The following is a 16,745-nucleotide window of genomic DNA, read 5'->3' on the forward strand; positions in this document are numbered from 1 at the left end:
GGGCCTGGGTCACAACAGCAACATTTCCCAGGGTTTGTTACATCACGTTCACTGAATTGCCGTTCCAAAGGAATTGTCGCTTCATGGCTGGAAAAAGTTAACAACCAACAAGAGTATAGTCTTTCTGTGTCTGTTGCTATGAGTCCGGTCTATAGGGGTATAGTTTTCCTCTTGGGTTTCTCTGTTTGTTTTGCATATTGCTTTCCTCTCCTTTCTGGAAGAGGGGCCTTCGTATTATGGGCAGGTGACAGAGCAAATCCACCTGCCGACATGGAGCATCTGAATGAGACAAAGGTGGCTTTCAGCAAGCCAAAAGAAAAATGGGGGTAAGTGGAAAAACACATGCTTACACACATACCCGTACCACAAACTTAAGCCTCAGAGAACAGGAATACAGCTTTAAGGTCGTCTATTGTTCGGAGATAATTAATAAATAACCAGCGGAGCCAAAGCTAATCTTCTCAAGAATCCCCCAGATTTTAGTGAGAGAGTTAAGCATGGGCTTCGCCGGCTCCCATTGGAATTAGGGGGGATTTGACTAGGCTTAGAACGAGAGAAATGTAGGCATGGATGAAAAGAGAGCCAGGGATAACTTAGTTGCATTAATCATGACTGCAATTATATTTAGAAGAAGCCAAGCAAAAATGTGTCTTGTGGATTTTCAAGTGAACGATGATGGTTAAATTCCTCCATTGCTGGTTCTTTTGTTGCTGGTTTGGTTTTTGTTAAGGATGGTCCTTTGTATTGTCCACAGCAATTGCATGAGTGATAAATATTGGGAAAGAAGGGCTGATGGCTTCCGGATGTTGGATACTATTTATTTTCAGTTGATGGTTAGGAAGAGAAAATTAATCCATGCTTGCTGAATAAATACTATAAACTTCAGTTATTGGTTGAGATGGAAAGATTATGGTAGAGTATTCGAATTTTTTTTTAAATGGTGTTTTTCTTAAATTTTCAAAGTGTTTTTAGTGTTTAGCAAGGCTTCTTGTTTGGTGGAAGAACTATAAACAAAAGGTGAACTGTTTGCATTCTGCAAGGAAGTTGATATTCTTTTCCATCACTGCTACTCATCATTTTATGGATAAAGTTCAATTAAAAGAATTACGTCTGCAATCCAGCAACGAAAAAGAAGGATTTTATAGAGCTCTTTAAATATGAATTGTAACTGTGGTACTTGGGTGAACTGGGTTCAGTGGGTTTTTTAGAATCCATTTGGATCTATTTGCTCCATATTCAATGGGCTTCTTCAATGGGTTTTGGGGATCCACTTGCTTCTTTTTCTGAGCAGATGCTCTCTACCTGCTTCGTTTTTGTACTGTACTTAATATGTCATGCCTGACTTCTCTTTTTCAATTGAATATATATTCCAAACTGGATTTTATGGGTTCAGCAGCACTAAATTGTATTATTCAGCATGGTGCAAAGGGTAATTCTGAGAATATTTGATGAATCCCTTTGGTTAATAAAATAAGCATCCGCTTGACTAGGAATATCAATTTGCAGCCATAATAGTAATACGAAATGAACGGTATTAAGCAGGCCTGGTTTATAATCCTACAATCACGATACATTTCGATTCTGATGGAAAAAGCCTTTTCAATGGTAGTGGACTTTGAGAATAGAATATATATCAGAACAAGATGGAATTCCAGTTTATGCCCTTAAGCCAAATGCAGACTTTGAATCTCAATATATAGTATGCGGGTGGCAGGGAGAGAAGATAAGGGAGGAAGTATTTGAAAGTTTTCTGGACCTACAAAGCTTTTTTTCATTTTAAAGCAAGTTCTGTTCACCTGCTGTTCCTTTATCTAAATCCTTAATATATAAAAAGAGCTTTGCAGTTTATAACTACAGCAGTACAAAATATCTACCGGATTCAATTTTCTGGTCCAAGCAAGCAATTTAAAATAGATATCTATGGAGAAGATACATTTGTTGGAAAAATAACTAGATGGTGTTAATAAAAAGATAAAGATTCTCTCCAGCTAAACTCAGGCCCTCTTGAATATATGGGCAGACCGTGCACTTTTATTGGCAAAAAATACAAAAATGGTTCACCATTTCCTTTTTCCAAAGATGCCTGGAGTTTTGTTTTACTACTCAGTGGAGACTGTAGTCTTGAGATTTCCTGGCCATTCTCTATCCCATTTTAACCATCAGTGTCCTGTTTAACTTTTTAAGCCAAGTTTAGCCAAAACCAGTTACCGGTACATGTCACTATCTGATATAGGGCATGGTGTGAATATTCACTTATAACCCCCACAATTGTTCATTATTGTTTTCTTGGGTTTCTGATAGATGGAATTTTTTCCCCCAGCTGTTCCTACTTTTTCTCAGTCAGTCAGTCAGTCAGTCAGTCAATTAGACAGACAGACAGACAGACAGACAGACAGACAGGCTGCGTATCTCACCAAATGACTCTGGCTGATGAGCAGACCTAAAGTAAAATAAAAACAATTAGAAACCTAAACTGATTTTAAATCTAGTAACAGCGGCAAGATTACTGATAGGACAGTATTGGAAGAAAAAAGAAGTACCCACAATAGAAGAATAGGTATTGAAAGTTGCCAATTTGGCTGAGATGGCAAAAATCTCAGCCTTTTTGAAAGACAATACACAAGAAGGATACTTAAACGAATGGAAAAAATGGATTGAATATATTCAAAGTAGATATCAGACTAAGAGTTATCAGACTGCCTTTGAATGATTAGGATGTATTATTTCTGATTGTTTTGAGGGAGGTTAGGAATTGATGGGAATTGTAAGAGTATAATTGAGTTAGGAGGGAAATTTTTTTATCATATGTTTGTTTTATTTTTAACTCTACCTTGTGTTTGTTTCGGGAAGTTGGGGGGGGAGGGGGGTTGTGAAGGGAGGGGGGAGGGGGACTGGGAGGAGGGGGGAAAGGGGGGGAGAAAGCTTTGTAAAAAATTTTCAATAAAAAAAAAACAATTAGAAACATTAGAAACTGTTAAGTTCAACAGCTCTTTAATATAGGGTGAACCCAGCAACCTGGCTGGGGAAAAACCTCTCCTTATATACTGTTTAACTGGCGGCTTCAACCAATCAGCAACGTGCTTGTTTCCCGCCAAAACATTTAAAGATACATAACACTCCTCCCCTCCCAGAAAACACTTTACCTATATTTACATATTATTTACATGTTATTTTTCGACGTAGTCACGCAAATAACCTGGGCGTCTCCTGATTCGGTTCAGTCCTTGGGAGTGGGTTGAGCTGGTCGGAGGGGCTGTTTGCTCCTCCCAGCTCTTTCGCTAGGCCATCCGGCCCTGGATTACTTGCAGACTCTTTTTCTCGGCCCTCCAGCCTTGGATTACTTGCAGAGTCGTCCCTGCTATTTCCAAGGGGAACCTGATGGCGTCGCTGGACCTCCTGGGACTCAGCTAAGTCTTGCGCCTCTCCCGGGTTAAAGTCAGCTGTGGGTTCAAATAATGTTTGGTCATGGTCTGTTTCATTTAGCTCAGATTGTTCGGCTATTCGTTTTCTTATTTGATCTATGTGGCGCCTCCATACTCGGTTGTCTTGTAACTCAACTAAGTATGACTTTGGACCTGTTGCTTTTATGATTTGCCCTGCCAGCCAACTTGGGCCGTCCCCATAGTTGCGGGCCCACACTTGGTCGCCTATGCCCATTTCTCTCGTTTTTTCCAGTTCCCCCTTGTAACCCTCTGGTGTGTAATGGGGATTTAACCGGTCGAGTGGGCACCGGAGCTTCCGTCCCATCAATAATTCGGCTGGGCTTCTGCCTGTGGCAGTGCTGGGGGTTCTATGCTGAACGGCCAGAAAGAAATCTATCTTTGTTTGCCAGTCGCCTGGCTTGAGTCTGGACAATGCCTCTTTAGCGCTCCGGACGGAACGCTCTGCAAGGCCGTTCGACGCAGGGTGGAAAGGCGCAGAGAGGGCATGTCGGATGCCCTCATCTGCCAAGTATTCCTCAAACTGGGTTGCCGTGGTGCGGGCGTTGTCGGATACTAGCGTGTCAGGCAACCCGTGGGTTGCGAATAGGTGCCGTGGGGCTGCGATTACTGCCTCGGCTGTCATGGATCTCATGAGAATGATTTCCAACCATTTAGAGAAAGCGTCGACAACCACTAGGAAGGTTTGGCCGTGGAAAGGGCCAGCAAAATCAATGTGGATTCTCGACCAGGGCCCTTGGGGTTTTCCCATTCCTGACTGGGGCCGTTGGGGTAGAGGTCTGGACTCTTGGCAAGCCTGGCATTTCCTACCCTCTCAGCAATTTCTGAGTCCATGGTGGCCACCACACATAGCTTCTTGCTAGCCCCTTCATCCTTGATCCCTGGGTGACCCTCGTGGAGGTCCAATACCTTTCCTCAATTTCTCCGGGATCACCACTCGATCCCCCATAGCAGGCACCCCTTGAGCCGAGAGTTCCCCACGTTTTTACAAATTCCTTAAACGCTCGCCCGGTAGCGGCCACCCTCTTGTACCCAACCGAGTACAGTCCTCAAAATAATGTCGGTATGATGCCGAGCCACCTCCTTAGATGTGACTGGGCCAGAGTCAAGAGTCAATTAGCAGGATGGGCGTCCCGGTGGGGTCTTGATCGCCCTGGTAGTGGGCATCTGCTTAAAGCGTCCGCATGCCCCACTTCTTTCCTGGTCGATGCTGCAGCTTGTAGGAATAAGCGGCTAAGAAGATAGTCCATCGGGTCAATCGTGGCGAAAGTGCCACAGGCGTTGGTGATCGCCAGCCAGTATCCCTAACAGCGGTCTATGGTCAGTAACAATTTCAAAGTCTCTACCAAAACATATTCGTGAAACTTTTTACCCCTGACACAATTGCTAGCGCTTCCTTATCCAACTGGCTATAGTTCCTCTCTGGAGGACATCGTTCTGGAGTAGAAGGCTATTGGGGCTTCTGTGCCGTTTGGAAGTCTGTGGCTGAGCACAGCCCCACCCGTAAGGAGGCATCGCAAACCAGCACTAATGGCAATGAGCTATGATACTGGATCAGCAGGCTATCGCTCGAGAGTAGGTTTTTTACTGCTTCGAAAGCCCTAGCTTCCGACTTCCCCCAAGACCAAACAGTATTCTTTCCCAGAAGCTTATGCAGCGGTTCAGCAACAGTCGCCTTGTTTTTTAAAAAAACCGCGTAAAAATTCACTAGCCCCAGGAATGCCTGTAGCTCTGTTTTGTTTTGGGCGCTGGAGCCTTTCTTATTGCCTTGACCTTGCTTTCAGTGGGGTGAATTCCCTTCTTGTCTATTCTGTAGCCCAAGAACTCTACGGATTCTACCCCTATCTGGCATTTGTTCACTTTAACCTTTAGTCCGGCTGACCGGAAAATGCCCAGAACTTTTCTCAAGCGCTCCCCCAATTCCTCTAAATTTTCGGCTGATATCAATACATCATCGAAATAGGGGACTACCCCTGGGAGCCCTTGCAGAAGTCGTTCCATTAAATTTTGGAACAGCCCCGGTGCCACACTCACCCCAAATTGTAATCGGGTACACTTGAAAGCACCTCTGTGAGTTACAATCGTTTGGGCTTCGGCTGTGTTGGCGTCTGGGCAGTTGTTGATAGGCTTGAGCCAAGTCTAACTTTGCAAGACTTGCCCTTGCCCCAAAGAGTGCAGCAAGTGTTGCACCACGGAACCGGGTAAGCGCTTTTCTGTAAGGCTTTGTTTAACGTCGCCTTGTAGTCAGCGCAGATTCTAACTGACCCATCTGGTTTTACTGGGGTGACGATTGGCGTCTCCCACTTTGCGTGATCGACTGGCACCAGAATCCCCTGATTTATGAGCTTATCTAGCTCCTTGTCAATCTTAGGTTTAAGGGCAAAAGGGACTCTCCTTGCCTTTAACCTAATGGGGGCTACCTGGGGGTCTAAGTTGAAGGAAATAGGGGTCCCCTTGTACTTGCCCAGGCAGTCCTTGAAGACATCTTCGAACTCGTTCATGAGTGTGTCTTTTAGGTTACAGTCACTTCTGTAGATGCCAGTCACTCCCATGCCCAATGCACGGAACCAGTCTAGTCCCAACAAACTAGGCAGGGTCCCTTCGACGATCGTGATGGGCAGGGTCTTCTTGTGTGGTCCGTACTCGACTCGGACAGAGGTGGTCCCTCGAACAGGGATGCGATTCCCTTGGTAGTCGTGGACTCGTAGCCGTTGTGTTTGCAGGTGGCGCTTTGCGACTGATGGCAACGCTTTCGCCAAAGTGTCCCAGGACATGATGGTGATCGCTGACCCGGTGTCCACTTCTAGTCGGCACGGCACTCCTTCTATTTTGGGTTTGGTGAAGATTTTCTTCTCCACCCGGGTTGTGGCGCGGCCTATGATCACAGTTGTTTGATTTGAGTTCGCGCCTTTTTTGTTTGAGCCAATCACGGGTCGCCTTGCCGATCCCGCGCTCTGATTGGCCGATTTGAATTTTCGGCGGGAAGGTTGGGGAGCTCGACAAACTTGAGCTAGGTGCCCCTTCTTCTCGCACCGCCGACATGTAGCGTCCTTGAACTTGCAGTGTTGGCGCTGGTGTTGACCTCCGCAACTTCCGCATTCGTCCCGGTCTTCCTTTCCGTGTTTCTCGGTTCGACAAACCCCTTCCCCATCCTCACTGTCGGATTCGGTCTGAATCTCTTCTTGGTGCACCGGGGTTGACTTTGTGCTCGCCTTCGGTGTGAGTGGCTTTTGCAGGGTCTCCGCCGCTTGGGTGGACATTTCATGCGCTCTGGCTTCGTCCAGGGCGTTTGCCAGCGTTAGATTGCTTTTCGATAGCAGCCGCCTCCGCAAACGCATGTCTCTGACCCCACGGATGAGTTGCTTTAGCAGCGCCTCGTCTAGGTCTCGGTACCCACAGTCTTTGGAGGCTTTCCGCAGGGCGGCCATGTAGTCGCTGATGGATTCGCCCTCTAGCTGTCGGCGCTCTCCAAATTCAAAACGCCGCACGTATTTGGACGGCGTTGGCGCGAAATGGTTTTTTAGCAGGGTTTGCAGAGTTTGCCACGATACCGATTGTACCGGCGTTGGCTCCGCCAGGGCTTCCGCGATATCAATGACCTCGGGACCGCAGTGGCTCAAGAAATATGCCCTTTCGCGGTTGTCTGGAACTCCTTGCAGTTCGTTTGCTTCTAGGAAGCTTTCGAAACGGGTCATGTACGTTCCCCATTTCTCTCTGGCTGGGTCAAACGGCGCGGGCGGAGTGTAACTGGCCATCTCCGCGTTTCTTCCCTAGGTTTGCTGGGTTCGGTTCTTCCGTGCTTCAGCTCGGTTCTGGTGCTCCTTAGCCTCGAAATCCCACCTTCGTCGCCAGTGTTAAGTTCGGGAAGTAACGAGGCTGGAGACCAGGGTAGTGACAACAGCTCTTTAATATAGGGTGAACCCAGCAACCTGGCTGGGGAAAAACCTCTCCTTATATACTGTTTAACCGGCGGCTTCAACCAATCAGCAACGTGCTTGTTTCCCGCCAAAACATTTAAAGATACATAACAGAAACGTTTAAATACGAAGCAGCCAAGGAATATCAAATCCAATTGCTAACACAATCAAGAAGTGGGATACCCTGCACACACATGAGGCCCCAGACCTGGGCACACAAGCAGGTATTTAGAGTCCTACAAACAGTTAGCAGGGTTGGGGCCATCCTGATTTGGGGAGAGAGAATGTTCCACAAGATGGACACTACAACAGAAAAGGCATGTCTTCTAGGCCCTGCCAATGGGCATTCCTTAATTGAGGGGACCTGAAGCATGACCATCTTGCCTGGATGGATGGATTGTATTGGATGGGTAGAAACAACTGATAAATCTGGTAATTCTGTAATCCAGAGGTCTGTCCAGTCGTGGCTTTTAACAGGAACATTCCAGGAGCCAACTGAATCCTGGTTGAACCATTTTATCACCCCCACATCTTTGATTACTACCACTAAAATATTCCACTGTGTATATTGTGAGAATCCAGACCATTGGATTAGGTTTTAGAATCTTGTAATTTGGTAAGAGGATGATTAATTTGGTAAGAGGATGAGCATTTTGAATCCATGTAGTCATATTGCTGAATACACCATTGTTTCCTACAATCTAAAGCAGGAGTGTCAAACTTGATTTCATTGAGGGCCACATCAGTTGTGCTTGACCTTGGGGGATGGGCAGGGTGTATGTGACCAGGAGGGCATAGCCAGGTCGAGATCACTCGTGTTGGGAGCACCAGTGGTGGCCCGAGCACTTTGCCAGTGAAAACAGGTTCCCGAGCTCCGTTTTCGGCTGCGACGGCCTCTTGTCAGTGAAAATGGAGGTCAGAAAGGCGGTCCTCCTGAGCTCTGTTTTCACTGGCAGAGGCACCATGGGCCAGATCTAGGGCAGCCCTGCAGGCCAGATCTAAGCATCACGCAGGCTGGATCTGGCCCCCGGGCCTTGAATTTGACACTCCTGATCTAAAGTGATACTGTATTGGAACTTCCTTGCAAGTTTGAGACTATTAAGTCTATGAAGTGAATCGACCTCAATCCACCATTAATAAATGAAAACTTGTGTAGCAAAAACATTTACTGTACCCATGTTCTGGATTCCATCTGTGTGGCTGACCATTTTTTAAAACAAAGAAATTAATAGGTATGTGATGAAGGGAAGGCATTTGGAGGCGCAGCAGGAAACGGGAACAAAACATCAAACTAGTCAATTGGAAATGAAAAGAATTAAAGCACATGATGGGCATGCCAAATGGTCAGAAAGGGAAATATAATAGGAAGAAAAACACTTTAAAAACGCCTTCATCAACATGCTCCCCAGGAATAGATTTATCCCATTACTATGAAAAATAATTGAGGTATTGAAGATAACAAGATCAGGAAGAAAATAAGATAAATAGAAAGACACAAATAAGAAGATGACAAACCTGGCATTAAAGAACCTCTAAACCCCAAGCACAGTTGAAACCAGAAATTCTGATGAAGTTTAAAATGATTTCATTTGGAATACCAATTTATCCAATAATAGTACTAGGATCGTAACTGAGCCTGCCTTCATCCCATAATATTTTTGTCATATTTTCTGCTGGCAAAATATGAACGCGACGGAGATGGGACATTATAGCCAGTTAAAATCTTCTGCGCATGCGCGTTATGGCGGCTTCCTGAAATCTTGTGGAGTCGGCGGCTGGAAGTCCTTGGCCACGATGTTGCCCAGCCGCCGACTTTCCCCAAGACCAAACAGTATTTTTCCTAAAAGCTTATGCAGCGGTTCAGCGGAGTCGCTTTGTTTTTAAAAGACCGCGTAAAATTCACTAGCCCAGGAATGCGTGTAGCTCTGCTTTGTTTCTGGGCGCTGGAGCCTTATTTATCGACTTGACCTTGATCTCAGTGGGGTGGATTCCCTTCTTGTCTATCAGGTAGCCCAAGAATTCGCGGGATTCGACCCCTATCTGGCATTTGTTTAATTTGACTTTTAATCCGGCTGTCGGAAAATGCCCAGAACCTTTCTCAAACGCGCTCCCCAATTCCTCGTTTCCGCTGAAATCAAAACATCATCGAAGTAGGGAACTACCCCTGGGAGCCCTTGCAGAAGTCGTTCCATTAAGTTTTGGAACAGCCCCGGTGCCACACTCACCCCAAATTGTAATCAGGTGCACTTGAATGCACCCCTGTGAGTTACAATCGTTTGGGCTTCGGCCGTGCTGTCGTCTACGGGCAGTTGTTGGTAGGCTTGGGCCAAGTCTAACTTTGCAAAGATCTGCCCTTGCCCCAAGAGTGCAGCAAGTGTTGCACCACGGGAACCGGTAGCGCTTTTCTGTAAGGCTTTGTTAAGCGTCGCCTTGTAGTCAGCGCAAATTCTAATTGACCCATCTGGTTTTATTGGGGTGACGATTGGCGTCTCCCACTTTGCGTGATCGACTGGCACCAAAATCCCTGATTTATGAGCTTATCTAGCTCCTTGTCAATTTTGGTTTAAGGGCAAAGGACTCTCCTTGCCTTAAGCCTAATGGGAGCTACCTGGGGTCTAAGTTGAAGGAAATAGGGGTCCCCTTGTACTTGCCCAGGCAGTCCTTGAAGACATCTTGAACTCGTTAAAGAGAATGTCTTTCAGGTTACAGTCACTTCTGTAGATGCCAGTCACTCCCATGCCCAGGGCACGAAACCAGTCTAGTCCCAACAGACTGGGCAGGGTCCCTTCGACGATCGTGATGGGCAGGGTCTTTTTGTGTGGTCCGGACTCGACTCGGACAGGGGTGGTCCCTCGAACAGGGATGCGATTCCCTTGGTAGTCGTGGGCTCGTAGCCGTTGTGCTTGCAGGTGGCGCCGCGACTGATGGCAGTGACCGCCAAAGTGTCCCAGGACATGATGGTGATCGCTGATCCGTGTCTACTTCGAGCGGCACCGTACTCCTCTATTTTGGTTTGGTGAAGATCTTCTTCTCCACTCCGAGGCGCGCCTATGACTACAGTCGTTTGGTTTGAATCCGCGCCTTTTTTGTTTGAGCCAATCGCGGGTCGCCTTGCCGATCCCGCGCTCTGATTGGCCGGTTTGAATTTTCGGCGGGAAGGTTGGGCCGCTCGACAAACTTGAGCTAGGTGCCCTTTCTTTCCGCACCGCCGACATGTTGCGTCCTTAAACTTGCAGCGTTGGCGCTGGTGTTGACCTCCGCAGCTTCCGCATTCGTCTCGGTCCTCTTTGTCGCGTTTCTCGGTTCGGCAGACCCCTTCCTCATCTTCACCGTCGGATTCGGTCTGAACCTCCTCCTGGTGCACTGGAGTTGGCTTTGCGCTCGCCTTTGGTGGGAGAGGCTTTTGCAGTGTCTCCGCCGCTTGGGTGGACATTTCATGTGCTCTGGCTTCGTCCAGGCGTTGGCCAGCGTTAGGTTGCTCTTTGCTAGCAGCCGTCACCGCCGCAAACGGATGTCTCTGACCCCTCGGATGAGTTGCTCGAGGAGCACCTCGTCTAGGTCGCGGTATCCGCAGTCCTTGGACGCTTTCCTTAGGGCGGCCATGTAGTCACCGATGGATTCGCCCTCCATCTGTCTTCGCTCTCCGAATTCAAACCGCCGCACGTATTTGGACGGTGTTGGCGCGAAATGGTTTTTTAGTAAGGTCTGTAGAGTTGGCCACGATACCGATTGTATCGGCGTTGGCTCTGCCAGGGCTTCCGCGATATCGATGACCTCCGGACCACAGTGGCTTAAGAAATAAGCCCTTTTGCGGTTATCTGGAACTCCTTGCAGTTCGTTGGCTTCTAGAAAGCTTTGAAGCGGGTCATATCGTTCCCATTTCTCTTTAGCGGGTCAAGCGGTGCGGGCGGTGTAACTGGCCATCTCCGTTTTTCTGCCCTGTGTTTGCTGGGTTCGGGTCTATCGTGCTTCAGCTCGGTTCTGGTTCTCCTCAGCCTCGAGATCCCACCTTCGTCGCCAGTGTTAAGTTCTGGAAGTAACGAGGCTGGAGACCAGGGTAGTGACAACAGCTCTTTAATATAGGGTGAACCCAGCAACAGGCTGGGGGAAAACCTCTCCTTTTATACAGTTCTACTGGCGGCTTCGTCCAATCAGCAACGTGCTGATTTCCCGCCCAAATATTTAAAGGTACATACATGAATACATAACAATGACCATCTTGCCTGGATGGATGGATTGGATTGGATGGGTAGAAACAACTGATAAATCTGGTAATTCTGTAATCAAGAGGTCTGTCCAGTCGTGGCTTTTAACAGGAACATTCCAGGAGCCAACTGAATCCTGGTTGAACCATTTTGTCACCCCCACATCTTTGATTACTACCACTAAAATATTCCACTGTGTATATTGTGAGAATCCAGACCATTGGATTAGGTTTTAGAATCTTGTAATTTGGTAAGAGGATGGTTAATTTGATAAGAGGATGAGCATTTTGAATTCATGTAGTCATATTGCTGAATACACCATTGTTTCCTACAATCTAAAGCAGGAGTGTCAAACTTGATTTCATTGAGGGCCGCATCAGTTGTGCTTGACCTTGGGGGGGTGGGCAGGGTGTATGTGGCCAGGAGGGCATAGCCAGGTCGAGATCACTCGTGTTGGGAGCACCAGTGGTGGCCCGAGCACTTTGCCAGTGAAAACAGGCTCCCGAGCTCCGTTTTCGGCTGGGACGGCCTCTTGTCAGTGAAAATGGAGGTCAGGAAGGCGGTCCTCCTGAGCTCTGTTTTCACTGGCAGAGGCACCATGGGCCAGATCTAGGGCAGCCCTGCAGGCCAGATCTAAGCACCACGCAGGCTGGATCTGGCCCCCGGGCCTTGAATTTGACACTCCTGATCTAAAGTGATACTGTACTGGAACTTCCTTGCAAGTTTGAGACTATTAAGTCTATGAAGTGAATCGACCTCAATCCACCATTAATAAATGAAAAATTGTGTAGCAAAAACATTTACTGTACCCATGTTCTGGATTCCATCTGTGTGGCTGACCATTTTTTAAAACAAAGAAATTAATAGGTATGTGATGAAGGGAAGGCATTTGGAGGCGCAGTAGGAAATGGGAACAAAACATCAAACTAGTCAATTGGAAATGAAAAGAATTAAAGCACACGATGGGCATGCCAAATGGTCAGAAAGGGAAATATAATAGGAAGAAAAACACTTTAAAAACGCCTTCATCAACATGCTCCCCAGGAATAGATTTATCCCATTACTATGAAAAATAATTGAGGTATTGAAGATAACAAGATCAGGAAGAAAATAAGATAAATAGAAAGACACAAATAAGAAGATGACAAACCTGGCATTAAAGAACCTCTAAACCCCAAGCACAGTTGAAACCAGAAATTCTGATGAAGTTTAAAATGATTTCATTTGGAATACCAATTTATCCAATAATAGTACTAGGATCGTAACTGAGCCTGCCTTCATCCCATAATATTTTTGTCATATTTTCTGCTGACAAAATATGAACGCGACTGAGATGGGACATTATACCCAGTTACTTTATATTACATTCTGTAATGTTAGTTTTTACTCTCCATTAATTTCTCATTGATTGCATTGAATCAGACTATTCGATAACTTTTTACTCTCCCCTTTTCATAGCTAGAATTCTCTCATTTTCTGGAATATATGTACATGTGTGTAAACTGTGCGTGTATGCACATTGCATTGCCAATGTCAGGTGTGAAAGACCAAGTCCATACCTGAAGGTCCAATTAAATTGATTCATTGTTAGTCAGTCTATGCACAGGAATCTTCTCAACTAACAATTAGTATCTGCTTGGAGTTAAATAGCTGTCTGTAGAATTCAAAGAAGGTTGGACTTAGTCCATTTGTGTCTACATAGAGGTGCTAGGCTGATTCCTCTTTTAACTCTGCCTTCAGGTTCGACCATTCCTATTCCTATAGCCAAGAAACTCACACCCAAGTCTAGCGTTAGGGACAACAATTCCTGTAGGAATGAAGTGTGTTTATATGTGTATATGTGTTGTGTTCTCTGTGTGCATGTATGTTACAATATCCATGCTTGCATACAGAGACTTTACAGATTGGAAGAGACTGCTCGGAAACAAATGAAGTATTTTTTTCTAAAGGATTGCCGAGAGAGCTTATCAGCACCATACTAATTCTCCATTTGTCCAGTCTTAATGACTTCTTAGATTAAAAAAAAGACTGTTAAATGTTCCTCAGCTCCATGAAAGAAGCCTGAAATGAATCACTCAAAATGCAGAATTGATTCTTTCTTCTTGTCTAGCTTTTTCACCATTTGAACCAAAGAGACAAAGGAAAAGAAAATGATATATGACATGTCTTAATTCACAATATTGATTCACATCTTCCTGTAATTGCAAAATCATACTCGCTTCCACCATGCTCCATACTCTTTCATAGACTGCCTTTCTTGATTAAACTTCTTACCAAATTTTTTTAGAAGATTTTAGCTTTAAGATGCGGTAATTGGGACCAGCTGAGAAGCGGTAATTGGGACCAGCAACTTGGTTGCTAAACAACATAAAGGGCAAAGTCACCATGATGACTTACAGTGACAGTAATAGCAGTCCGGGTTGCCTTCATGGTCGCATCATCCTGTGGACCGTCATAAATATGAACCAGTTGCCAAGCATCTGAATTTTGATCATGATATCATGTGGATGCTGCAGTTGTTATACGTCTGAAAAGAGGTCATAAAGTCACTTTTTTTTCCAGTGCTATTGTAACTTTGAATAATCACTAAACAAACTGTTGTAAGCTGAGAATCACCTAAGTGTATGTATTTTGTATGTTTGACTAATTCTTTTGTTCAGTGGAACAAAATTTGGCTCCAGAAGTTGTGGGTGCTCCAGCACTGAAGGTTTTTAAGAGGAGATTGGACAATCATTGGTCTGAAATGGTATAGTCTCCTGCTTGAGCAGGAGGGCGGACTAGAACAGGGGTCACCAACTTTTTGTACCTCAGGGACCACTAAATTCATAATTTTAAATCCCGAGGACCACTAATATGAATTTTTAAAAAAAGATAAATAGTATTTTTTTTGTTTAAAAAAGTTTTATTTTAACATTCTTATCCAATAACATATTTAATGTACCATCATATACAATTAATCGGATCTGCCCGGTCACCACCCCCTTCCTTTTACTCTCCTTCTCTACCTTCTTCTACTTTCCACAACCATCCTCCCCCTCTCTCATCTACATCCTCTCCTCCTTCCTCCCTACTCCTTTCTTCTCCCTCTTCTATCCCTCTTCCTTCCTTTCCTCTTCCTCCTCTTCTCTTTCCTACTTCCTTCTCTCTTCTACTTCCTTCTTTCCCATCATTCTGAAGTGGTAGCCAGGCAGCTCCGATCTTACATTAATTATACATCTTCAATCATCTTTGTACATTAACTATCAATCCATTTTCTACCCTCATCCCCCTCCCCTCCCTTCCCCTTCCTCCCCCCCACCCCCGGGACTTCCGAGAATCGAATACAGGGTATAAAACTAACAACAAAAATTAAAATATAGCACAAATCATAATCCATAATCACTCCTTAAAACCTCCACTCCCCTTCCAGAGACAAAGAAGATACTTTTCTTCCAATCCATTATATATCAGACCATTCCACTCCTAGAGTTCTCAGAAATTTCCGAGTTAGTGTTTGTTCTTGAATAAAGTACATAGTTTTTAATATCCAACCTTCATCAATCAATATCAAAACAACGTTCCATCTTCCAATATTCACCAAGGGTTCTTCTAAAATGTCTTTCTTCCTTAAGCAGTCTCTCAAGAATAGTTCATATTTCCAACTTAATTTCTTTAATTTTTCTGTCCAACCTTCAAGGGTAAACAATAGTCCATCTTTTCACATCTTTCACATCTATATACAACAAATAATATTACAAATAAGATAAGATAAATAGTATTTAGTGCAGTATAAAAAATGCAAATAATTTTTCTGTGGACCACCAAAATTTTCTCATGAACCACCAGTGGTCCACGGACCACTGGTTGGTGACCACTGGACTAGAAGTCCTCCAAGCTTCCTTCCAACCCTGATATTCTGTTATTCTTCAGCCCTCATTCAGTTCTAAGACTACATTCTCTTTTATCTCTTTTCTTAAGTATCCAATTTCCATTCCATCCAACTTAGCTTTATGGTTCCTCTAATAAACCCTCACTCTCGATTCCATATCACAAAGGAAGCAGAAACATGTTTTCTTTATATGCAACTATATTCACTTCTTTTGAACAACCGTTCGTTCCTCGCAACAGACCCCATGCTTCTCCATTAACTCTCTACAAGCAATCTGTACATCCTAAATTTTCTCCATCCATTTTTTTTTAATCAGTAGTAAACATTTTACCCAGGGACATAAACTCATCTATTTCCTCTAGATTTTCCCATTTGTGCATAACTGTTCACTCTATTTTCCATGTCAGACATAACTACCTCTTAGTATTTGATTTTCAGATACATACTCCTGATTGCATCATATATGTCTTTCTTTTTTTTGCTGCTAATCATTCCATTTCTCAGGCATCAAAGCATTGGCTAGGTACAAAAGTTTTTTATTATAAAGAGAAATTTTACTATAAGCGTTCCTGATCTTTTATAGATAAATATATAAATATAGATAAATTTATAGATAAATTAAACATATCATTTATAGATAAACTGTTGTCGTTAGTTGTAAAGTCGTGTTCAACCCATCACGACCCCATGGACAACTTTCCTCCAGGCCTTCCTGTCCTCTACCATCCTCTGGAGTCCATTTAAACTCATGCCTACTGCTTCAGTGACTCCATCCAGCCACCTCGTTCTCTGTCGTCCCCTTCTTCTTTTGCCCTCAATCTTTCTCTGTGTTAGGCTCTTCTCCAGTGAGTCCTTCCTTCTCATTAGATGGAGTTTCATCTTCAGGATCTGGCCTTCTAAAGAGCACTCAGGGTTGATCTCTTCTTGGACTGACCGATTTGATCGTCTTGCAGTCCAAAGGAGTCATGGATTATAGATAAATAGACATTATCAATAAAGGAGAATATTTGTAGTTCAGAGTTGAAGTAAGGGGTTTTTGGTGCTGAGTTTTGTTGTATTCTTGCAGACATTTCATGACCCAACTGAGCAGCAAACCTCAATACCATCAATATTGACAAAATCATCATCAGTCAATTGCAACAGTCAGTTTTATTTGGAACAGCTTACATCCTGTGGACAATTCCTTTAATACCATCAAACAACATCCACCTATCCCCAGGTCCTGGGGAAAGACTTGATAGATGGATAAAAATGCCATATCTAGTCTAAACATCTGGTTGACTGTGTGACCAACCATGATAAATAAGCTGCTTTT

General features: G+C 44.6%; 1 protein-coding gene across 1 annotated transcript in view; it reads left to right on the plus strand.

Annotated features, from left to right (window-relative positions):
- Positions 1 to 228: 228 nt before the first annotated feature.
- The window catches only part of LOC131200942 (calcium-activated potassium channel subunit beta-2-like), a 590,719-nt gene continuing 574,202 nt past the window's right edge, over positions 229 to 16,745 (plus strand). The window contains exon 1 of the mRNA XM_058188380.1: positions 229 to 326. Coding sequence (XP_058044363.1) covers positions 271 to 326 — 56 coding nt within the window. The 5' untranslated portion in view covers positions 229 to 270. The remainder of the gene's footprint in view (positions 327 to 16,745) is intronic.

This window comes from Ahaetulla prasina, chromosome 6, assembly GCF_028640845.1.
Source record: "Ahaetulla prasina isolate Xishuangbanna chromosome 6, ASM2864084v1, whole genome shotgun sequence".
In the NCBI taxonomy this organism is placed as follows: Eukaryota; Metazoa; Chordata; class Lepidosauria; order Squamata; family Colubridae; genus Ahaetulla; species Ahaetulla prasina.